The sequence below is a fragment of the Triturus cristatus genome, chromosome 8, assembly GCF_964204655.1.
Source record: "Triturus cristatus chromosome 8, aTriCri1.1, whole genome shotgun sequence".
Lineage (NCBI taxonomy): Eukaryota > Metazoa > Chordata > Amphibia > Caudata > Salamandridae > Triturus > Triturus cristatus.
Genome location: NC_140591.1, coordinates 1,170,093,691 through 1,170,116,117, shown reverse-complemented (window position 1 = coordinate 1,170,116,117; position 22,427 = coordinate 1,170,093,691). Strand labels below are relative to the sequence as shown.

Here is a 22,427-nt window from a genome sequence, read left to right as displayed (position 1 = left end):
CACCTTCAGAGTGAGTGGCCAGTTACAGGTGTGATGACTATAAGCTGCATTTCACAGGGGAATGTTAATATTCAGTGGATGAGTCCGATAGCACAGGATACATTGAGGATTTTAATGGGGCTTTGGATCTGCAAAATGTCACCTCCTGTTGTCTATTTAGCATGCCACCTAGATAGTATGGTTTATAGCGCAATTGCTAACAATAGTCTACCAATGGCTGATCATTATTTTCCTTCTTTCTGGGTAGACAAGAATATATGGCCATAATGTGGTTTTTACTTATGCTGATAACATAACAATATCTATTGTTCATTTACATATCTTCACTTTTTCCATCTCTTTGGGTTTTATACTATTTAATCTCAACAATGAATTATGAGTGAGTGAAATATCCTATGTGGAAATAGTTACTCCTACAAGTCCCTTTATTTGAATTCAACCTAATACGTTTTGGGATTTATGCAGATGCGTATATCTTTTGTCTACCCTTTTCAGAAAGTCCTTTGAATGTTTTTTTGTTGTTATTATCTTGACTAGATTAAGTCAAAATCGGGAGACGATGCAGCTGAAAAACAAACTTACTCAACAAGAGGCTGAGCTAGACATGGTCAAAAGGCAACTAGGAACTGAGCGCTTTGAAAGGCAAGTGTATGTTTATTTGTAATTATTATTTTTGCTTATAAAATAGAAATATCCCTAACATCTATGTTGTACGTGGTTAAAATCATTTTTAATTATTAAGTATGGGGCATTCTGTGCCATGTGTATTTACAATTGATTTTCCTAGTTACTGTTTAACGTGCAAAGTGTATTGTGTGTGGATTTCTGTCTCTATGCTGTGTCTCTGTGAATGCACTATACAAAAGCTAAGGCCATTGGCTTTGCCAGTACTTCATTTCTGAAAGAAAATAATGCACACTGTATATATTTGTGTGAGTATATGTAGTTTACAATTGTACCCAACGTTTGCAGTTTCCAAAGGACTGCCTATAAAAAAAAATAGAGTATTAAACAGCCTATGAAAAAAAGCAGTGAAGTACTTTTCAATGGCAGATACGTCATATCTCTCCTCCCTCAGGCCTCAATTCACCAGGTACCCTTTTAACACTGCTCGCACTATCAGTTTACCAGTAAGCCCCTAGCCCCGCCCTCTGTCTCAGCCCCCTGGGTATAGGAGCACCGGATATAGTGTGTGTTGAACGCTCAATGTTCTGGTTTTATTGTACCACTCCGCTCTTCCTTACCAAAGGTTCCTCTTTTGAGTTGTTGCGAAGAATATAGTTGTGCTCAAAGGTATGCCTTGGATGTTAAAATGGGTGAGTGGTGGAGTGCCTGTTAGGTAGTTGGATGAGATTGTGGGAGCTACTGTAAATGATTCTCATGACAGAACTACAGCTATTATTGATGTTAATTTCAAGTTGGGGATCTGATCCAAATGAAGGCGCCGGATCATGTCAGGAAAGGTGAATGTAAATATGGAGATCCTTTTATGACTTACAAAGTGTATTGAAACTCTATCTGAACGCAGAGAGAGTAGTTATGGATGGGTCAGTGCAAAGTTTCAGAACTTGGTGGAATAAGGGTTATTGGAGAATGCTAACAAAACAACTACGATCTGTTATCCTTCTGTCAGATTAAGAGTTTGTCATTTGATATTTTTTGCCTTCTTCTGGTGGCTTTACTTTTATTTGTTAATGTTATTTTTCTATTCCTTTAATAATTTAGTGTTTTAAACATGTTATATGATTGGATTTTTATTGTGCTACATATTTATACATGTATCAATGCTAGTTTGTGTGGAAGAAAAAGAGGTAATGTTATTTTTTAATGCATTCCTGTTCTGCTCTCACATAAGTGATGTCGCGTGGACAGAACGTTGGGTTTGGATTATTGATGTCAGCATGAGGCGGTTAGTATCAAAAGATAAGACAGTGGTGGCAGCATCTAGTTGACTCGTTGTATCTCTTAAATAAAACTTACTTTTTCACTTAACCTAGTCTGGATTACTCTTCTGGGATACAAAACATGGTTATTTAATACTTGATTAACAGACTACCAGTGTATAACCTTTAACACAACTTTTGAATTATTGATTTTTATTGTTTTTATTTGCATTAACTCTTTTGGGCACAGTGCTTTTGGGGCAAGTGATTAGGGGGAAACAGCAGAAAGTTGAAAACACTGAGCAAATTCATTATAGCCTGATACACCTATAGCTAGCCAGTGCTAGCAGGCGAGGGTCTACAGGTCATTCCATAATTTTCTGAGCTCCACCTCAAAAAAAAAATCAGGAAAAGGAAGAAGACTTAAAAGTCAAGAAACTTTACCTCAGCCTCTTTTATCTTTAGAGGCAGGAGCGGGAGAAGGTGTTGGGAAGCCCATCATAGGTGTCTGGTCAGGAGGTATTGGGTAAATATCTTGAATAGTTAATCTGTGCCTGGTCGAAGAGAGTATTTAATGATACACGTTGGATGGTGGCTGTCAATGTAGGGATGTCTGGGTTCGTATAGTGTGGGCAAACCTACTGCAAAAAAAGAACAAGACCCTTTGAAATCCGCTCATCATCTTTACACGGAGGCCCGTGTCCATTTCATTGCCGTTATCACAGTATGAAGGAACCACAGCAACGATAAGAGTGATTCATTCTTAAATTTGCGTTAAAGGTTGGATGAACACATAACACGTTATAACACGTCCTATTCTGCCTTTGCCAGAGGGACCCTAATTTGGGTGAGACACGGAGTGCCATTTATACACATAGAGCAACGTATAAACCAGCAAGGTAGATACACAGTAGTGCACGGGTCACTTGATAGAGAACACTTAATACTGGGTAGTATCTATGCTCCAAATTACGACCAAGACAAATTACGCACTAGCCTGAATACCACCTTAGCAGATTGGGCGGATATCCCGTGGGCACTGGGTGGTGATTATAATGCAATATTGGATAATCAGCTAGCTCGTTACCATTCCCCTGTTCGCAGTGCCGTATCTCTTAAGCAAACTGAATTCCTCAACACTTGGGCGGAAGGGGTGGCTATTGGAGGATCTATGGCTCCTTTGTAACCCTACTAATCGTGAGTACGCTGCATCTATTTCACACTAGACTGGACAGAATCTTGTGTTCTGCCGCTATCACTCCACAAATCCACCACACCACTTACTTAGGGAAGACCCTATCGGACACACAACCCATTAGAAATTACGCTGGAATGAGGGAAGATCCCCACCCCGGTCCCCACCTGGAGACTGTGGCCGCAACTGCTGGAGGATGCGGTCTTCCGAGACCGACTAGGTACAGGTATTTGCGAAAACTCTAACTCCGCCTCATCCCGCTCCATTGAATGGGATGCATTCAAAACAGTAATACGAGGTACATCTATATGGGTAATGGTGGGGGCAAGACAGGAAATAATCAAGAAACTCAAAACACTAGAAGCCATTCTACAAGAACTGGAACGGGACGCAAGTGCCACCGGTGCCAGTCAAACCCCACTACAAGAAGGTAGGATCAGACATGCTGAACTCCTTGAAGACCTACCTTTAATAGATTATAGGGCTTACACCCAACGCTCTCACGCTGAGGCGGATAAGTCAAGCACATTGCTGGCTCGCCTTCTGCGTGACGCCACCCCCTCCCCCAGTAGCGATATCAGAAGTATCACTGCCGGATGGCTCTAGAGTGCACACACAAACAGCGATAAACAAAGCATTCAAAGACTACTACGAGAAGTTATATAGCGCACCAGTACCGGGATGCATCTCTCTTGATCTCCAGCAGGCGTTTGACACAATACACTGGGAATACATGTTTCAAAAACTGACCAAATTTGGCATACCGTCTAAATATATACAATGGGTCGAACTCCTGTACACTGCCCAAACAGCCCGAGTACGTACGGGATCTCATATTTCTGACCCGTACACGGTGGCGAGAGGAACTAGGCAGGGGCGCCCCTTCTCGCCAATCCTGTTTATCCTGGCCCTGGAGACCCTCCTTCTGAGACTCCGGATGGAGGCAGGGGACAGGGGGATTCTCTTAGGGGGAACTCAACATGTGGTATCAGCCTATGCGGATGATTTAATACTGTACCTCCATGACTTGACTGGGGACATTGAGCCCATCCCCTCTATTTTTCAGCAATTCGAAATCATATCTGGGTTAGCAATTAATGCTACGAAATTGCATGCATTTTACATGTCACAGAGAAAACCCGGAACCTATCCCCTTTGGCACTATAAATCTGAATGTTGCGCCACACACCTTTAAATATTTGGGAATCCAAATATATCGGACAGCTTAGGATTTGTTAGAGGGCAACCTCATGAAAACTATTAGATCGGTAAAAACTCAGATCGCGTTCTAGACGTCACTTCTCCTCTCGCTGATGGGGAGAGTAGCTATATCCAAGATGGTCCTACTCCCCAGGTTGCTATTCTACTATGCTAACCTGCCACTCTTAATCCCTTACAGCATTTTTCACACACTATGCTCCCTACTCACGGACCTCATACGGGGGAGGGTTTGAAGGAGAATCAGCCTAGCGAAACTCAGGCTGAGGCCCGAGGAGGGTGGACTTTGGGCCCCCGATTTAAGAGCATACTGCATAGCCAGCCAATTGCAATGGTTATCATACGGGCTGGCTGGGCGTAACCTGCATGAAAGACACTAGCCCTGGGATCGCTGCACACACTTCTCTTGCCAGGTGCCCGGTTGCCTCCTGTGGCTCCACCTTTACTTAAAGTCGCCCTGGTCTACTGGAAACGGTCTCTGCAATACACTAAGAAAGTTACCCCCTACTCTAATAATATCCCACTACTAGGCATACCAACCACCACGGGACTGATAACAAACCGTCGCATCCTTCAATGGACGCAGAAGGGGGTGGAAACAATAGGTAGCTTATTCACAGATGGCGTGCTAGCAGATCACAATAACTTTGCTCAGACCCAGGGAGTCCCCCAGACACTGTTCCTACTCCACACTGCATTCACACATTATGTTAAAAAACACTGGTCCCCTAATGGGGAAGAACCCCCGAAACATGAACTGGTACATGTAGTACACTTGATGAGTTTGGAAAGACACTTGATCCGCTGGCTCTACAGGGGCACTCGGGCGCACGCAGGAATTTCACTGGACCCTCTGCGTGCGAAATGTGAAAGGGACATTGGGCGGAGCCTCACTGATAAGGAATGGGCGGCTGCCCTAGAATTCCCTAAGAAAATATCCCGAAATGTTAGATTCAAATACATCCAATATATGGTTCTACATAGGGCATATCTCACACCGCACCGCCTGAACTGCATATATGCAAACGCCCAGCTTAGTTGCCCTAGGTGCGGGACGGTAGATGCAGACTTACCTCACATGCTATGGAACTGTCCAAAATTAGTGATGTTCTGGGCTAAAATATGAGAAATACTACGGGACACAACAGACACATTGGTATGGGACGCAGAAGAAAGCTGCCTTCTGGGCATACACCCTTGCCCGAAGAACCAGAAAACGCAATATCGATTTGCGGACTTGGCCATATTGTTAGCAAAGAGGGCCATAACCATGAGATGGAAATCTGCCTTACGTCCTCAGATACACTCATGGCACGCAGAGATGGTCCGGTGGAGAGTGGCGGAGAGCGCCACGCTCCGACGAGTGGAACAAAAGGGCAGCGCAAGATACCCATATTCATGGAGTGGGACTGAATGCTAGAGTCGGTAAAGGCTACAGACATAACAGAACCTGCAAGCTCTCAGACAGTGTAGAGTATTCACTGGATACGCTATGTGACGAGAACTGTAAACGTGGGAAAGTTTGTTAACCCATTACTAATAGGAGGGTCATCATGGGGCATGGATGTGTGCCATTGCTTTTTACAGAGACTGATTGGGCATGCAGACACAACAGAACTCTTTAACAGAATACAGAACTATTTGTATGTGTCTTGCCAATGGCCACTGTCGTTTATACCAGTGTATAAATGATATGGTTGGATGTATCGTTAATAAGTATAAAATTCAATAAAATTGTGTCACAAAAAAAAGAATTTGGATGAACACATTGAATAATAGATCTAAATCAGAGTCGAGCCCAACATTTCTGATACATGAGGGTTTTGGGGGATGGCTCAACGTGTGGGTCCACACTGAGGAAAACATCTCAATGAACATGGCCTCAAGGATTTTGGCAACAGTAGGCCAGACATCAGCCTGTAGTTAAACAGGAAAGGTTGCTTAACGGTTTGTTTATTAAGAAGATGGGTTATGATGGCATGTTTGACATTTTTTGTGCCAATAAAATATATTTGAGAGATGTTAAGGCACCTAATGAGGATTGTTCTAATTGCAGAAATGTTTTTGAGTTGCAAGGATCTGATGGTTGGGCATTGACTCTCCTTTTGTTGGTCTTGTTGGTGTTTCTTTGGGAGTAGGATTAAAAATGTCTGGCAGGTCTGCTGAGGTCTAATGGCATGTGACTCAGAGTTGATATTTCATCACTGAAGATGAACATTAGATTATCGCAAAGGTCTTGGGATGGGGGCACTTGTGTTATGCTAGTAAAAGCTGTGATTTTATTTTTCGTAGACCCTAAAGGGTTGTTTAGATGAATTACTGGCTTAAGTGACTCCAGTTCAGAGATAAGTCCTTCTGATTTGAAAATGGCAGCTTTGACAACTGGTATTTGTGCATGCCGCAAGATGCTTTTTCAGTATGAAGAATTTTTGCTTCCCAACACCTCTCAAGAACTCTACCTTTTCATTTGTATTTAATTTGTTTTTTTAAATAAGAATTTGAGCGTTCTCAAAATATATTTATTCCACTGTACTTTGGGGTGGTTAGCCCCCATTTTTAGAACACAGGATACCTCCTGAAGAGCAGCAGTGGTCGTTACTAACATATGCTCCAGTGTGCAAGAGGGGTCGTCTGAGTCAGTTAGGCTTCCTTCCTTTAAACCCCAAAATATTTTACCTGCTAGTTATGTTTTTAAAGTTTGCTAACCAACAAACAAGAGGAGCATAAGGAGAATTCATCTATGTGTGAAAACAGCAGGTCAATATTGGGGGCTGCATCGTATGTGGGAGTATTGCTTTATTGGAAAGAATTCAGGTTGTCCAAGGTTCCACAACTCTTTGTGCCAAAGCATTCTGGGAATCATCAGCCCTGATGTTAAAGTCTCCTAGGGTGAAGGAATAGCTCAAAGTGAATATCGCAAATTGTGTCAATTCAATTCAATATAAGCTTTATTCGGTATTTTCAAACAACCATAAAAGCAATTACAAATTTAAAATATAGCAGTTATGCATAAAACACTCCATATCAAATACATGTTGATCAATTATCAGAAGACAATGCCTTTTCTTATATTAATTGCTTTTAGAATAAATAACACAACATTAAAACATATCCCGGGATCATTAAGGGCAATGAGTAATTTCATAGCAGCTTTATGCATTCCCACATTGTATTTTATTAAAAAGTGGTTTCAAATATTAATGCCTCAAATACAGATAAAAATTACAATAGAGCATAAGGTGCATTGTGCTTTGCTTAGTTTGTTCTTCACTAGGGCAGAGGGTAGAATCTAGGGGGCACATTTTAATCACCGGAAAATCAAATAAATGGTGTACTATTCCTAGTCTCAGTCTAATCAATACAAAACGATGTGAAGGCTTAGTCACCTGAATCAGATAATCTTGCACTCCCTTTTTAGATCCGATTGTTTGGTCAAATCTAAAAGTTGATTCTTTCCCTACCACTCTCACACGGACCTCTGTTTTACAAGTCAAAAATGAATCCTTAATTTCCTGTTTAGTTAAGGTAATCACTTGCCCCGGGTTCATTTCAATGTTTTACTTAAATAATTTACTATATGTGTCACTAATATATTTTAACCAAGAAATACACATTTTTTTTATCCAGGAGGAGGTAGTCCTTAATGATTGATTTTACAAAGTTAGTTTCATCTTTGGCCCAGGTAGATCTCTATAACAACAGTGGCTGCATGGCAACCAGATAGGCTAAGTATACTAATCCTACTTCTTGATGTATTACTTCAGTGGACGCTGTCTGTGGTAAATTTAAGAGACGTTTTAAAATGGAGTTTTCTTCTCACTGTAGTATCTGGCTACATTTATGGCCCCACATCACTGCACCATATAGGGCAGTAGCAACAGATTTAGCCTTATATAGTGCTAACATTTCCTTGGTCAGGTGATTGCCTAATTTTGATGCAAATCTAAAACTCCCATATGAGCTCTTAATCATCTTAGATTGAACATTGGTTAATTCATGTGTCCAATTCTTATATCTTAGTAAAAGATTTTGTTTTGTTAATTAGCAGTTTCCTTGCGGCAATAAAATTCCAAAAATTATCAATTAATCGTTGTAGGCCTACCAGGATCCTAGAAAGCAACCAAATGTCATCTGCAAATACCGGCACCGGTATATAACTACCAGCTATTTTTGGGGTGTCCGCCTGGACCAATTGCAAAACTTTGTCGACCTCATTTATAAATAACAAAAAAGGAGTGGGGTGAGGATGCAGCCCTGGCGAATACCTTGTTTTACATCAAAATTTGGTGTACACTCGCCCCGCTGCCCATATCGCACCTTGCATGATAGCATCTCCATCTCATAGAGCCTTGCAAGGAAACAGATGATCGGTTTAGGCACGCCAAGGTTAAGCAGAGTTGGCCAAAGAATTGTGTGGTCAACAAGATCAAAAGCGCTGCTAAGATCTTTGGCGCACGTATATTTGCCTATTAGTAATTTCAAATTAATGCATTGCTCTATGGTCCCTAACCCTTTCCTAAAACCATATTGCGCTGGGGAGAGTACCTCATTTTCATTTACTCACTCTTCTAATCTCACTAATAATATTTTACTGACGAATCTAGGATAGATATGGGGCAGTAATTTTTTGCTTCTGACTTATTGCCTTTCTTATAAATAGGACTAATAACAGATTGACCCCACAAGGGAGGTATATTCTCTGTTGCGGCTGTATGAAAAACCCTAGTAAGAATGAGCCCCCATAAATCTGTTGCAGTTTTATATACATCTACTGGGACCCCATCCGGGTCCAGGGCTTTCCCCCCTCTGCTTCCCTTTAATACCATCTGAACCTCTTCAGTTGTGATATTTAGTGGTAAAGCGGGCCAATTACTCTGTGATACGCTTAATGCCCTAGATGCTTTATAATCTGATGGATTAAAAATACTTAAGAAATGCGACACCCATGCTTCCCATGTAACATGGGATAGCAATTCAGGGAATGAATCACACTTTAAAATGGCGAATTCACTGTTTCCCAAAATAACGTATTATTAGCTGTATCTGCTGCCATGTAAAGCTTATCCCAAGCTAGCTCCTGTAGCTCCTTTTCCTCACCTCAAGGACAGATTTATAACTAAACCGTAGATTTTTAATTTGTGCATTGTCTCTTGGTTTGAGGTGTAGGGCCTGCTTCACTTGATTTAGAGCTTAGTTGCAGGTTTAGTCAAACCACCCTCTACATTGCCTATTTTTTTTCCCTAAAAGGAGTCGTCAAAATTCCATCAATAACAGTATTAATTTTGATAAAATTAGCTATCCACTTATTGAAGCTAACAACATTGTTAAGGCAATAAAAAATCTCCACGCCACAATTTAGAACAATTTCATGCAAAAAATATGGGGTTCCACTCCCTCCCATTTAATACGGGCCGTTAGGTCTAAATGGGGCAATATTAGTTATGGTACTTGGATGGACTTCAGCTTTGGTACCCCAGAAGGGGACTGTCATTATAATACAGTTGTGATCGCTCATTGCTAGCTGGGCAACCCGTGAGTAAGAAAACATATACCTAGCACTAGATGAAATTAACACATGATCGATGATAGATGCAGCATTCCTACCTATAAAAGTTGGTATTAGCGCACCGTTAATAACACGAGCACACTGTAACAATTCTAAATCATACTTGGTAATCATTGAGTTCAAGGCTCCTCCATATTCATTGTGTGGGAATTGAATATAATCATCACCCTCTGCGTTCTTAACCCCACATACTTGAGTAGCTAACAAAGGGCATATTTGAATATTAAAATCCCCAACCTAAATAAGTACGATGTTGTTGTTAATAGAAATTAACAATGTATAAATCCCTTTGTCTAGCTCTAGTACAATACTACTGCGGGTTGAGTCAAAAACGTTATTATAATAATTAACCACAACCACATCTCTACCATCTTTACAATGTAACCACATGATTTGAGAGTGCGCTCCTATTGTAACAACCCTCTTTACAATTACTGGTAACTTGTTTGAGACAAGGATCAGGAGCCCCCCTTTCGCTCTTCCAGCAGGAGATGGTACTGCCTGTAACCAATGTGAGGAGAATCCTTCTATATAGATAGGGTCAATGCACTAGGTTTCTTGTAAGCAAATCATGTCTAGTTCATTGATAAAATCTTGTCATCCCAAATATTCCTGTTTACTTATTAGACCAGCAATATTCCAAGTTTCAATTTTATATCCATTTTCTACTTCAATCCCTGAGTTAATAGTAGAGGTCTCACACTCGCTTTCCTTATCCTTGTTTTGGTTAAAAACAAGGATAAGCTTGTTTTAGCTAAGGGGGTGTTCTCGATATTTGTGGGGGTGCACTCGATATTTGTGGAGTCATTCCCAAATCTTTATCAGGAGAGACAATGGCGTCTAGGTACACCACACCATGGTCAGCTTTCCCATCTTTAGCTGTAAAGATCTTAGCACTGTGGGGATAGTCAACTTCTTGCCACATAAGGGCAGCATTCAGGTGGCAAATTAATAGAAGCATCAACTCCTGCCTCGTATGCAACATTATCCCTCATCTGGGTATATTTTACAGGGGGTTTGGTCTAGATCAGGTCTGTTCCTTTGAACTTGCTGGTCTTGATTTGTCGGGGCCTGCTGTCTTACAGTAATATTTGATGACTCAGTTCCCCCGTATTTATGCCCTACAATTATTGGATCATTGGTACCCCCTGCTAGTTCTCTACTTGTCACCTTGTTTATTACCTTGTCTGAGGGAACAGTTACCTGTGGCAACTGCTTAGGTGCACCCCCACCCCCTTTTTACATCCTTCTCCTTCTCGAGGTTAGTACTGATGTTCCTAAGTGAGCCTCTAATCTTGGCCATTTCACAGGACAATTTATCAAGTTTTTCAAGGATCAGATTTAGCAAATCCTCTATTTTAGATACCATAGTGGCTACTATTTGTGCTGTTTGCAAATTTAGCCCCTTCCGTGCTCCCGTCGGGCAACGGCCGTCGCAAGCACTACCTGGCTAGTGCTGCGCACGTCCGTTGGCAGACGCGGCCTGCCCACTTTTTCAAACCGCCGCACTGCGGCGTTAAGCGGCTAAGGAGGTATCTGGGTCAGTCATGCTCTTATTGGCTGGGTCTAAGGGCCTCTGAATGGATCCTTTCTTGCCTTTATTGCCTCCCCCCATTACTTAATTCTTCTTGCACCCTCTCTTCCTCTTTGGGGTCGGTGGTCCATCAGATGTACGGGTGCATAGGGAGTCAGTTTGTGTAATGGGCTCTAGTTCTGTTGCATTTAGGGAGACCCCAGAAGCCTCATGGATCTCAATAAGATTTACTTCCTCCAATTGCGCATTCCCTTCTGGTACTAGCCCGCTACCATTACCTATTTGCCCTCCAACCACCACACCTGGTCCCAATGACAGTCGACGTTCTGTCCTATCTATTTTTCAGTAATCGCACTAACTGCTTGTCCCAAATATGTGTCAATCGTTGTGCGTGAAATATCAGTTACTGAGTTTTGGACATGTATCTTGCGTTTAACCATTTCTATCTCTTAAAGATGCATTATGAGTTACGCAATCGGTCAAATCAGAGCTAACTATGGACAATCTAAAACAAATTGCGGTAAAATATGCTATGTTCTTAGGGCAAATCCAGGTAAAGTCAAATAAAAGGAGTCAGGTGTTATACACGGTACCTTCCACGTGCCTGTCCCTTGCTTGATGATACACAAGATATCCGGCCCAACAAGAGTCCTGTTACACTTTTTTTTAAAGCTCCGGTAACTTCCGGCGTTGTGTCATGTTCAAGAGATCAGCTGGAAAATATTCCATTATTTTTATGAGTATGGTTTTTGATAGTGCAGATCATTGAAGGCAGAAGGCCTGTTGCTATTTTTATGAGCAGATATTTGAAGGATTTACAGAGTGCGTTCTGAATTCATTGCAGTTCATGTGACATTGGTGACTAGGGGCTATTCTTTCTTCATCACCAGTTTCTCAATCGAAAGGCTATGCAAAACGATTGGTGTCGTAGAAACAATGGGCCATGTTTCTGTAAATAGCTTTGTTATTGATTCGTTTTGTAAAGTTGTTTTTCTTTTAGTTAAAAGAAAATCCGTTTTGTTTCAGGGAGCGTGCAGTCAAAGAACTCCGGCGCCAGAATCTTTCTGTTTCATTCCAGTCAAGCTCATTGAATAAATCCCTGAGCCCTTCTAGCCGCTCACCTGATCGTAGCCTCCGTTTACAAGAATGTCGCACAAGGTCTCCTGAGAGATCATCGCTGGATAGGTGAGTGAGTACAACAATCCTGTTGGGCAGCTGTTTTTAAGGATGCTGGGGCATATTCACAAGCTGCTTGCGCCGCTGGTACGTCACTTTTTGCCATTTTAAAAGTGACGCACCTGCGGCGCAAGGGGCTTGGAAATAAGCCCCATTATGTCATGAAATACCCGTAGAGCCTGATTACATAAGGGTCCGTGTATTCCAATACGTGTGTAAAACCCTGTGTGAGCGCAGGTTGCAAAAACGAGCTGGGAGGTTTTTAACGCTTCTAATCGATAATTATCGGATGTGTTAAATACCTCAACCTTCGTTACATTTCGCCAGATTAAAGCTGCCAAAATTTAACAGGAGAAAGGTGTATGGTATTTACCATACAATGTGGGTTTGGTGTGTTAAACACCAAAATCTGCAAGTTATTCCTTCGAAACTTGTAGTATGCACCATTTATCGCACCCGGTGAATAACATACCCCGGGGTGTCATTATTTTTGAGGTGGGATCAGGGCCAGACTGGGCGTAGCGGGCACTGGGCAATCCCCCGGTGGGCCGCATGCATGGGGGCCGGTTTTGGGCCCCTGGGGGCCAATTTTGTTACAGGGCCATTTTTGCAGCATAGCTGCAAAATCGGCCCTGTAACAAATTCGGCCGAAAACCGGCCCTGGCAAAGAGCTCTGCGGCACCCCCAAGCCCCGGGGGGCCGAGCACTTTGCCAGGGCCAGTTTTAGTTCCCAGTCCGGCTCTGGGTGCAATAAATAGCATCTTAACTCGTGATCAGGCTCTGTGTGCTTATTTTTATTAGGCTGAATCCCCCAACCATCAATTTCTAATGCAGGAGATCCGTGTGTGGTACATTCTTAAGGAAATGCTGCCATTCAGTGAACAATCGCAATCACACCCCTGAGGCAGGATCCAGTCCCTCCAAATCATTGAAAATATCTCCCAAAAATGGCAATCACATCTATAGAGCATTCAAATGAGAAAATAAATCCCATCTACTTCATCCCCAATCCTATGCTATCAACATTATACCAGTTATACAATCTCCGTAAGTGCTTCCTCCACTTATGCCCGATCACAATGGACCTGAAAATCCTGTTTTTGCACAAAATCCTGTTTTTGCCCAGCGGGTTATGAAGGAAATTATGGGTGCAAATTTCACACATGCACTGTCTGCACATGCAACAATGCGTAATGGCATGCTCTCTTTGTGCGTTCCTCATTCCTGTATTATGTTGCAAAAGTTGTGCACTCACTAATTTACATTTCCCTTGTGCTATTGCAAATGTGTTGAATTTATGCCACAGCGTGTGACCATGATCGGGCCTTTAATATCCACTTGTTTTTCCCATTTACAGCTTCATACCATCACATGCATAAACCCTCCCCAGTCATCTTTACCCATATGCTCCCACCTCACTAACCACAAACCAACCTCTACTTCCAACTGTCACATCAACAACCTTGTAGGAGAGTAGGGTCTGCTGCCTATGTTCACCCCCATTTTTTGCTTTTGCTCCACTGGTTTTTCGACTTTAGTGTGGCTGTGGGCCTGCTAATCAGACCAACAGCCCAGCTGTTCTCTCTCTAAATTGATACCATGTACTTTAGGTACATGCCAGATTGGATATTGGGTCACCCTTGTCAGTCCCTGTACAGTGTACCATAGGTACCCAGGGCATAGGTGCACCCAAGGCCTACCAGGGGCTGCAGCATGTATTATGCCACCCCTGGCTGGCCCTCTTAAATTGACACCACTGGCTGATCACTCAGCTGGGGCAAGATGGTGTAATCACCCCTTGCTTAGATATAGTATACCTATATCTAAACCTATATATAGTCACATAGTTACCTATCAGTCACTCCTATGGCAGGCCTTGACAATCCTGGAGGCAGAGTGCTTGGTATTATGTGAGATGGTGCTCAAGCATGAGCTGAGCCTATCTGCAGCTTTCGGAACCATGTCCTTATAGCTGTTCTATGATATTGCCTACCATATACTCTTAAGAGCATTATAATCCTCGCGGTTAAATGCTAACTTTGGTTTGGCTTTATCATAACATGTCGTGTAAGGTGTCCTACGCTTTGGAATACTACCCCCTCACCAATTCTGGCGACAGGGGTAGCATTCCACCCTTCTAGATGGAGAAGACATGTAGTAGCTACTTTACCCAGTGAAAGCTAACTCGAACCTCAGCATCACAAAATGGATGCTGCTGCCACCGACACAAGTCTGACATCCTGCAGCTGGGAGCCCTTCCAGCAAGGGAGGCCTGGACAATAGGTTTCCTGTCCGGGGAGGTGCAAGCACCTCCCCAGACATCCTTTAGTGTATTGGGGCAGGGTGGGTTGAATGAAACGAGACACTGCCTGGGGCGCACAAGGTGCTCCATGCATAGCCCGGTTCAAACCAGTTGCTGGGGCACTCCAACCCCGCTCTGGCGCAAAACTGGACAAAGGGAAGGGGGTGTAACCACCCTCCTCCCTAGTCCCACCCATAGGAGGGACCTAGCAGGTAATCCAGCCCCTTAGTTTAGTATAAAGCTAGGAGCTGAGTCTAGAGACTTTAGATTATCCTGGACCGACACTCTGATACAAAACACTTGGACCTTCGACATTCTACAACCAGAAGACTGAAGAATCTCCCTTGTGGTCAAGGAGTGACCACCCTTTGCAAACAGGCACCAACCAGCTAACTGCCAGTTTGCTTTGTCGACGCTCCTGAAGGATCCCGACGACTCTGCTTCACAGGAACTGGACTTCCAGACTTCTCCGACCTTTATTCACATCCACAGCCAAGCTGAGACCCGTGGTGGACACGAGAAACGTGGAACCAGACGCCCTGGCCATCTTGCGACCTGCTGACTTGCGCTGCTCCTGAGGTATCCTCGAGGCTGTGCATTGGGGACTGAGATACCCCTAACCCGAGCACCCACTGCACCGAAGCCCAGCCCTCCATACTCCACGAGTACTGCGTGGGGCCCTTCTGCAGTTTCCTGCTCGACGCGTCTTCCCGGTTGCTAGCCCATTGGCTAGTGAGCCCTCTGAAGACGATCCTTTTTCTTGCTACTGCTGGTCTGGTTGCTCTCGACTTGCTCCTGTTTCCCTGCAAAGGAGAAGCCCCACAGACCTTGCTGGTCTGTTCTGACACGAATCTTCACATCCTGCGTGGATTGCGTAGGCCAAGGCTTGTTGGCTCCCATCCAGGTACCGACACCGCTGTCCTCCAGATCCGTCGTGGGACAGCTCGAGTCCGTCTCCTGATCTTCATCAGCACCTCCTGGACCACGTGGCTGTGGAGACAAGTTCCCATTTCTTCACCTGAAGCACTCGGCGACGCCAAGTTCCTTCCTGGTTCATTCCTGGTCACTGGCTAGTGACCCAGACTCTGTCCCCTCTGCTTTCAGGTCCTCCACTACTCCGATCCACTCTTGGATCCATCCGGACACTTTGCTCCTGGTCGCCTGCAGCACTTCTTTGCAGCTCTCCATAGGAAACGACGACGAAATCCGACACGCTTTGGCACCTATGCACCCGGCTTCCCTGGGTGAGGTAACACGAGCACTCCGGTGCTCCCGTGGGTAGTGACTATCCTAGTGTCCTAGTATAAGAGGTTTCTTTCCTAGCTTGACCGCAAGTGTCCTGAATCTATTTAAATCTGACTTCTTCGTTCCCATTGTATTCCTATGAGAACCCGCGTGTGAGTTTAGACACTGCACACGCCTCCCGTGGGCCACCCACTTCCTAACTATAGGTTGTTTAGTGTAGCCCCAGCGATTCCCTAGGCCTACTCTGCATTTCTGTTGTGGTACTTATACCACTTTTCTAGTATATGGTTTCCTCCACCCCTAGGGCGCGACTGTATATGTGCAACTTAAAGTGTGTTATTTCAGCGTCCTGTATTGTGCTTTGACCTCTGCCCTCATAAAGAGAACAGAGGTATCGTGTTTAGAATAAATACATATATATTTGATATATATCTTGTGTGGTGTCCTTTCATTTGGTGTTCAAAGGATTGTTCTGGTAAAACAGCTGGCTTCACATGCCCTCTGAAGTTTAGCCTAATACTGCTTTGTTCATGCTACCACTAGGATAGCTGGTCTATAAGGTTGACTTTACAACCAATCACCATAAGGGTTGTTTGGACTGATACAGGGTGCCCACTCGAACTAGTGGACATCATATATCAGGCCAACTTCTCACAAACCTAAATCCAATCCTCCCACTAATGGCTTCTCTAATCATCTCTTACAGAGGCTATCTGTTTCCTCCATCCTTTCAGCTCTGCATTCTTTTCGTACCATACCCTCTAATTCTGTCCTGGAATACATATTCTCATTATATCCTTATACCCACTCCTGGCCACATTCTTATGAAAAGCAATGCTAACATTCTAAGACTTTCCTCCAACTCATCATCTACTCAATCCCATATTTGCCATCCCCCTCAATCCTCTCCTGTTCTTCCCTGATCCTTCCATCCTTCAAGCCTTCTCCTGGGAAAAGAATAACTCCTATATGGTGTGCAGAATATGATCCCCCCCACCTTGCGTGCCTGACTGCATGTATCTGCTATCCTCCTTTTTAATTTAACCCTTACCTCACATTAATCTAGTGTGTGCACAGAGGCTTAGGTGTGTCCCTTGACATGAGTGAGGTTGTGGACATGTCCTGTGACCTTGATGGGCACACCAAGAGTGCCCTCCTTGTACTGGCAGCGGACTACTGTCCCTGTCATGGGTTTAGCACATGGAGTGGTGGTGGCAGCACACACAGGTTTGTTATACCCGTAATCTTTTAGTTTGAGCCTACCAGACAGTGCTAGAGCTTACCAAGAACTTGCAGGGGTTTACAGGCAACCAACTGCTTGCCATTGGTCTGCTTTATTGTAACCCATTTACTTATATGTTACTTTATGGCTGTCTTTGTTCCAGCTCGTCCATCTTGTTGCTGGCTCCCTCATGTTGCTAGGTCTCTCTCGTGTGCTTCTCCCTCTCCCTTCCTCCATCCCAGGCACTTTGTCTGGCTTTCTTACTTATGTACTTTTTTGCTGGGCCGAGTTGCTCTCATTCATGCACTGCGGGTTTCCCCTCACGGACCACTCCTCCCCTGTCCCCCATGTCCGTCGTCTTTTTTTTTAATATAAATATTTTTATTTTTTGGGGGGAGAGGGCCAGGCAGTAAATTGTTGTCGGTCCCACTGCCTAAAAAAAAAGAAAAAGGAAAAAAACGCTTTTGCACTACTTTCATTTTTTATTTTATTTACGGAGGCATTTTTGATCTGAAAATAAAAAGCAAGCATTGATAAAGCCAATAGGTCTTGCCTATGTAAGCTATTGGATTTGTCAATGATTTTAGTCATTTTGCACTGCAGTCGCATTGCTGTGCAAACTAGCTAAAAACATTGACAAAGCCAGGCTTAGGCGAGGCCTATTGGCTTTGCCAGTGCTTGTTTTTCATATAACTTTCAGCCACACTACTGTACAACATGGCTAAAAGACATTGGCAAGGCCAATAGCTCTCACATAGTTGAAACCCATTAGTTTTGCCACTGCTTGATAGCTCTGCTTTAACCGCTTTCTCATGCAGATATAATCAGGGCTTGCTCAAAGTGCAAACACGAATGGCATGTTATCATTAGTGCTTCAAGAATAGGAGTTAAAGGGACACCACTGCCACCTGCTGTCCTGGTAAGTCAGTGCAGGTCAGCAGGTTAATGCAACTTCTTCAAAAACTTGTCTGCAACTAGAGCCAGGTTGTTCGGATCCTAACCCTTTGGAAACTGATAAAGTAAGTTGTATTGTAAGATTAGGGCAGAGTCTCTCACTCCAGACTTGCAAGCCTAAAGAGAGGTATGTCTGGTGGCAAAGTCAGACACACATCAGAGGCATCTTCTTACGGGTTTGCAGGACCGGAGCAGGGTCAGCCAGTGGGGTGGAAGACAAGCGAGTCACATAAAACTCACTGAACCTCAAACAAATCTTTTACTTCATTTGTGACTTACGGAACAACCACTAGTTAAGTGTGGGTCCCAGGCTTACCAACCGTTCTTGTTTATGGAGTTGTAGGGTCTCCTGGATGAAAAAAAGGACTGTAGACATTAACCTTTCTGATCTCGGACGGACTGAAAAATCAAAGGAAATAAAATGGACGGGGGCAAGCAACAACATGGAAAGGGAGCAGGAGCGACAGGGCAAGCAACAATGTGGGAGGGACAGGGTAGCAACAATGCGGGGAAGGGTGGAAGGTATGGGCACAAGTAAAAGAAAGAAAAGTAATGCTCTTGATCAGTGCTGTACATAAACTTGACAATGCTGCACATCATCTAAGCCAAAGGGTCACAAAGGTGAGACCTATTGGCTTTGCTTGTTATCTGTTTCACTGGAGTAGAGTCCTACTGGCCAACTTGTGTAAAGTTCTGCTTTTATGTGCTAACCCAGATCTTAGCACTTACATTCAAAGTTCATGTTGTATGTGTTTGTGTGTGTATCCTGCATGCTACATGCATTGGGTGTATGACTTATTCGAGTAATGGAGGCCTGCAGAATCCATTTTGGATGCCCCCAGCCTGGCACTAAACAAAAGATCGAGGCAAGGTTGCTTTCTCAGACAGTGGTAGTATATTGCTGACAATACTGAAGCTGGAGGGAGGAGACCTAAGCAGTGAATTGGGGAAAAAGGAGGAAGGCTTCTTTAAAAATTCTATTAAGCCTTTTGTTTAGAGGATCTGCTAATCATTCTTTCTAATGCACTGCAATTTGATAGATGTTTTGAGAGAAGAATGGGACTACAGTCTCTGATGACCCTTTAGGTGAGACCAGACTTTCGTCTTTTCCCTCATCACTCTTCATTGTGGCTGATGACAGCCAGGTGCAGAAAGCTCACACCTCTGTGTGACTGTATTGTGGATGCCCAGAGGTAGAAACTACTATGCAGTGAAGAGAATCACTATACACAAAGGCTGTGTTTGAAGAGTGGCCTGAAAAGGACACTTGAAGGAGAACCAATCAAAACCAGTTCTGAAAGTGAAGACAGTGGATTCACTCTCCGCTCTCCTTTAACTGTATAAATGTGGGACCTAATGGCCCTCTTGTTGTTCCAGTTCCAAATTGTCTAAGAACAGGGAAGGGATTATTCCACAGAGTACTCAGAGGGCTGCTGTGCAACCAGATCTTGTGTCTGCCTGATAACCAGCCTTCCAAATGTAAGAGGACATCACCTGAGGGACAAAGGAGTAACAAAGCTTGAGGGCGACCCCCTACAAAGTACATGGTTCCCCCCACTGGACCCAGTCAGGAGCTCTGAGGCCAGCGGCACGTCATCCCTGCACAGTGCCGAAGGGGGCCACCTGGAGCTTGGCCACCCGGCACGCAGGGGCTAATGTTACAGCACTGCTGAGGGGAATCACCGGAGTCAATCGCTTGCTTCAAGCAGTGAACTCAGGTGAAGTCAAATGCCCGTCCTGGGTTTGCCTAGAAGATCAGGTCAGGTCAAGTACCTGTCCTGGAGTGCCTGTAAGCCAGCCTTCCTGCTGAAGGAAGGAAGAGGCCATCCATCCATGTAGGAGAAGTGACTGTCCAGGAGGATCCAAAGGCAACATGACCATGGTATGATATGGAAGAGGAGGAATGTGGAGAGCGATCTGTGTACCCTGGTGTCGTAGGGCCCCAGACTTTCCTGTGCAATTCCAGGAGGAAATTGTGAAGATTGTGGCATAGCCTGAGATGCTACGCCCAACCTGAGAAGTGTTGTTATGCCCTGTGCCACAGCACCCAAAATGTGAATCCATGGTACACGACATAGCCCTACGCACTGCATCATAGTGTTAACCTGAACATCTGTTCAGCCACGACCACGGCATGACTGAAGTCATACAACACCGGACCTGAGAGCCCTGTGTGAGGCCTCCACAACTTTTCGAGTCCAGACTTGCTAGGCTGCACTAAAGCTCAGGTGGGGCCGCAACAAGCACCTGCTGCACTAGTCATAAAAAAGATCCAGCTTTCTTTACAAAGCCTATTTGTTCACCAGTCGCATAACCTGACATGACCGGTGAGGAGGCTGAGGAAGACTGGATATATATATATATCAAAGTACAAAAGAAGATGCTCTAGCACATACACACTCACCGTGGGGATAGGGCCCGTCAGCAGGATTGCCGGCTTGCAACTGTAAATGTAAACGTTCATATCCATGGTTCCTTTCTGATGAAAAACAGGCCACACCGAGGTGGCAAAATGCTGGATCAAGACTGTAATGGCCGAAACATGTCATGATTCCAAACATGGATTTCCTGAAAATGAATTCAACACCAGCATTTTGCAACCTTAGTGTGGCCTGTTTTTCAACTGAAAGGAACCGTGGTTATAAATATATATATATACACATAGATATATATATATAGCAGGACCAGGCTTAATCAACTGCAATTGTACCCTTGTTTTGCACAACAGCACTATAAGACTAGATTTAGTATTCATACATGGTCTGCATATAGGTATAGGGCTAAGTAACTGATGTATTCATGGTTTTAGGATTGAACCTTGGTTCTAATTCTTATTCATGATATATTTTCAGTGCAACACTTGTGTAGCCCGTTTTTAGCATCCTTCTTTAAAAAAAATTTAAGAATTTAGCTTTTTACCTATTTTTTGGTTTCAATATTTATTAACTGTTTACCAACTTGTGCCTTTTAATATGTATATTAATGATGATAATGACACTTATCTCTTTATATATATGCATTTGGGTCATTGCAATGTCTGTTTTAAGCCATCAGTTTCTTCTATGTCTATCATGCTAAGGCATTCTTTGAAACTATCACGTGCTAGCACTGTCACTTTAAATATATGAAAGCACTCCACATGCGCGTCATGTGATCAAGGGCACTGCGTTGCCCGAAACGCGTCATGGCGGTTGTGCAGGGCGTCCACGAAATAAAGTAAAATTTGCACCAGTAACGGGTCTTCATTTGTCATTTCTCAGCAGAGAACTCTACCTGGCGAAGTAGGATATATATATATCACAAAGAAAAGCACCAGACTTGGGAGGCCACGCACCTTGTTGAATGATTTATTCCTGCAGGGCAGCATTGCACATCAACTGTAAACGCACAAAGTTCATCTTGTCAATAAGTATTTCCTTACGCGTTTCGGGCGTCACAGCGCCCTTGTTCACAGGACTTTGACAAATGTAGAGTGCAGAATACCGGTCCTCTAAATAGCAGTTTTTAGGTCTCGCCCACTGGGCGTGGTTGCACATTGCATTCTGGTAATTAGAGTTCATAATATCAGGAAAATCCTTTTATCAACCGGCTGCTTTTCCACATTAAAAACAGTTCAGATACCTTGATAGGTCTTTGTGGGTTCCGCAGTAGTGGCAAGACCGTCGTAATCCCTTTAAGCAGAAAACAGCAACGCTCTATATTGTGCTGTTAGGTAACGCGCTGGACACTGCTTTATGCGCAGGGGGGCTTCCCGCAACCCTGGTAGGCCGCCATCAATATCACAAAGAAAAGCACCAGACTTGGGAGGCCACGCACCTTGTTGAATGATTTATTCCTGCAGGGCAGCATTGCACATCAACTCTAAACGCACAAAGTTCATCTTGTCAATAAGTATTTCCTTACACGTTTCGGGCGTCACAGTGCCCTTGTTCACAGGACTTTGACAAATGTAGAGTGCAGAATACCGGTCCTCTAAATAGCAGTTTTTAGGGCTCGCCCACTGGGCTTGGTTGCACATTGCATTCTGGTAATTAGAGTTCATAATATCAGGAAAATCCTTTTATCAACCGGCTGCTGTTCCACATTAAAAACAGTTCAGATACCTTGATAGGTCTTTGTGGGTTCCGCAGTA

The 22,427-nt window shown here is 43.8% G+C and overlaps 1 protein-coding gene across 5 annotated transcripts in view; it reads left to right on the top strand.

The window, feature by feature from the left end:
* The window catches only part of TSGA10 (testis specific 10), a 505,694-nt gene that overhangs the window by 395,587 nt on the left and 87,680 nt on the right, over nt 1-22,427 (top strand). For 3 of the 5 annotated variants that reach the window (XM_085622835.1, XM_085622832.1, XM_085622836.1), the window contains 2 exons: nt 538-648; nt 12,423-12,581. In XM_085622835.1, the coding sequence (XP_085478961.1) occupies nt 538-648; nt 12,423-12,581 (270 nt within the window). The remainder of the gene's footprint in view (nt 1-537; nt 649-12,422; nt 12,582-22,427) is intronic. The other 2 variants (XM_085622834.1, XM_085622833.1) reach the window with 2 other exon arrangements.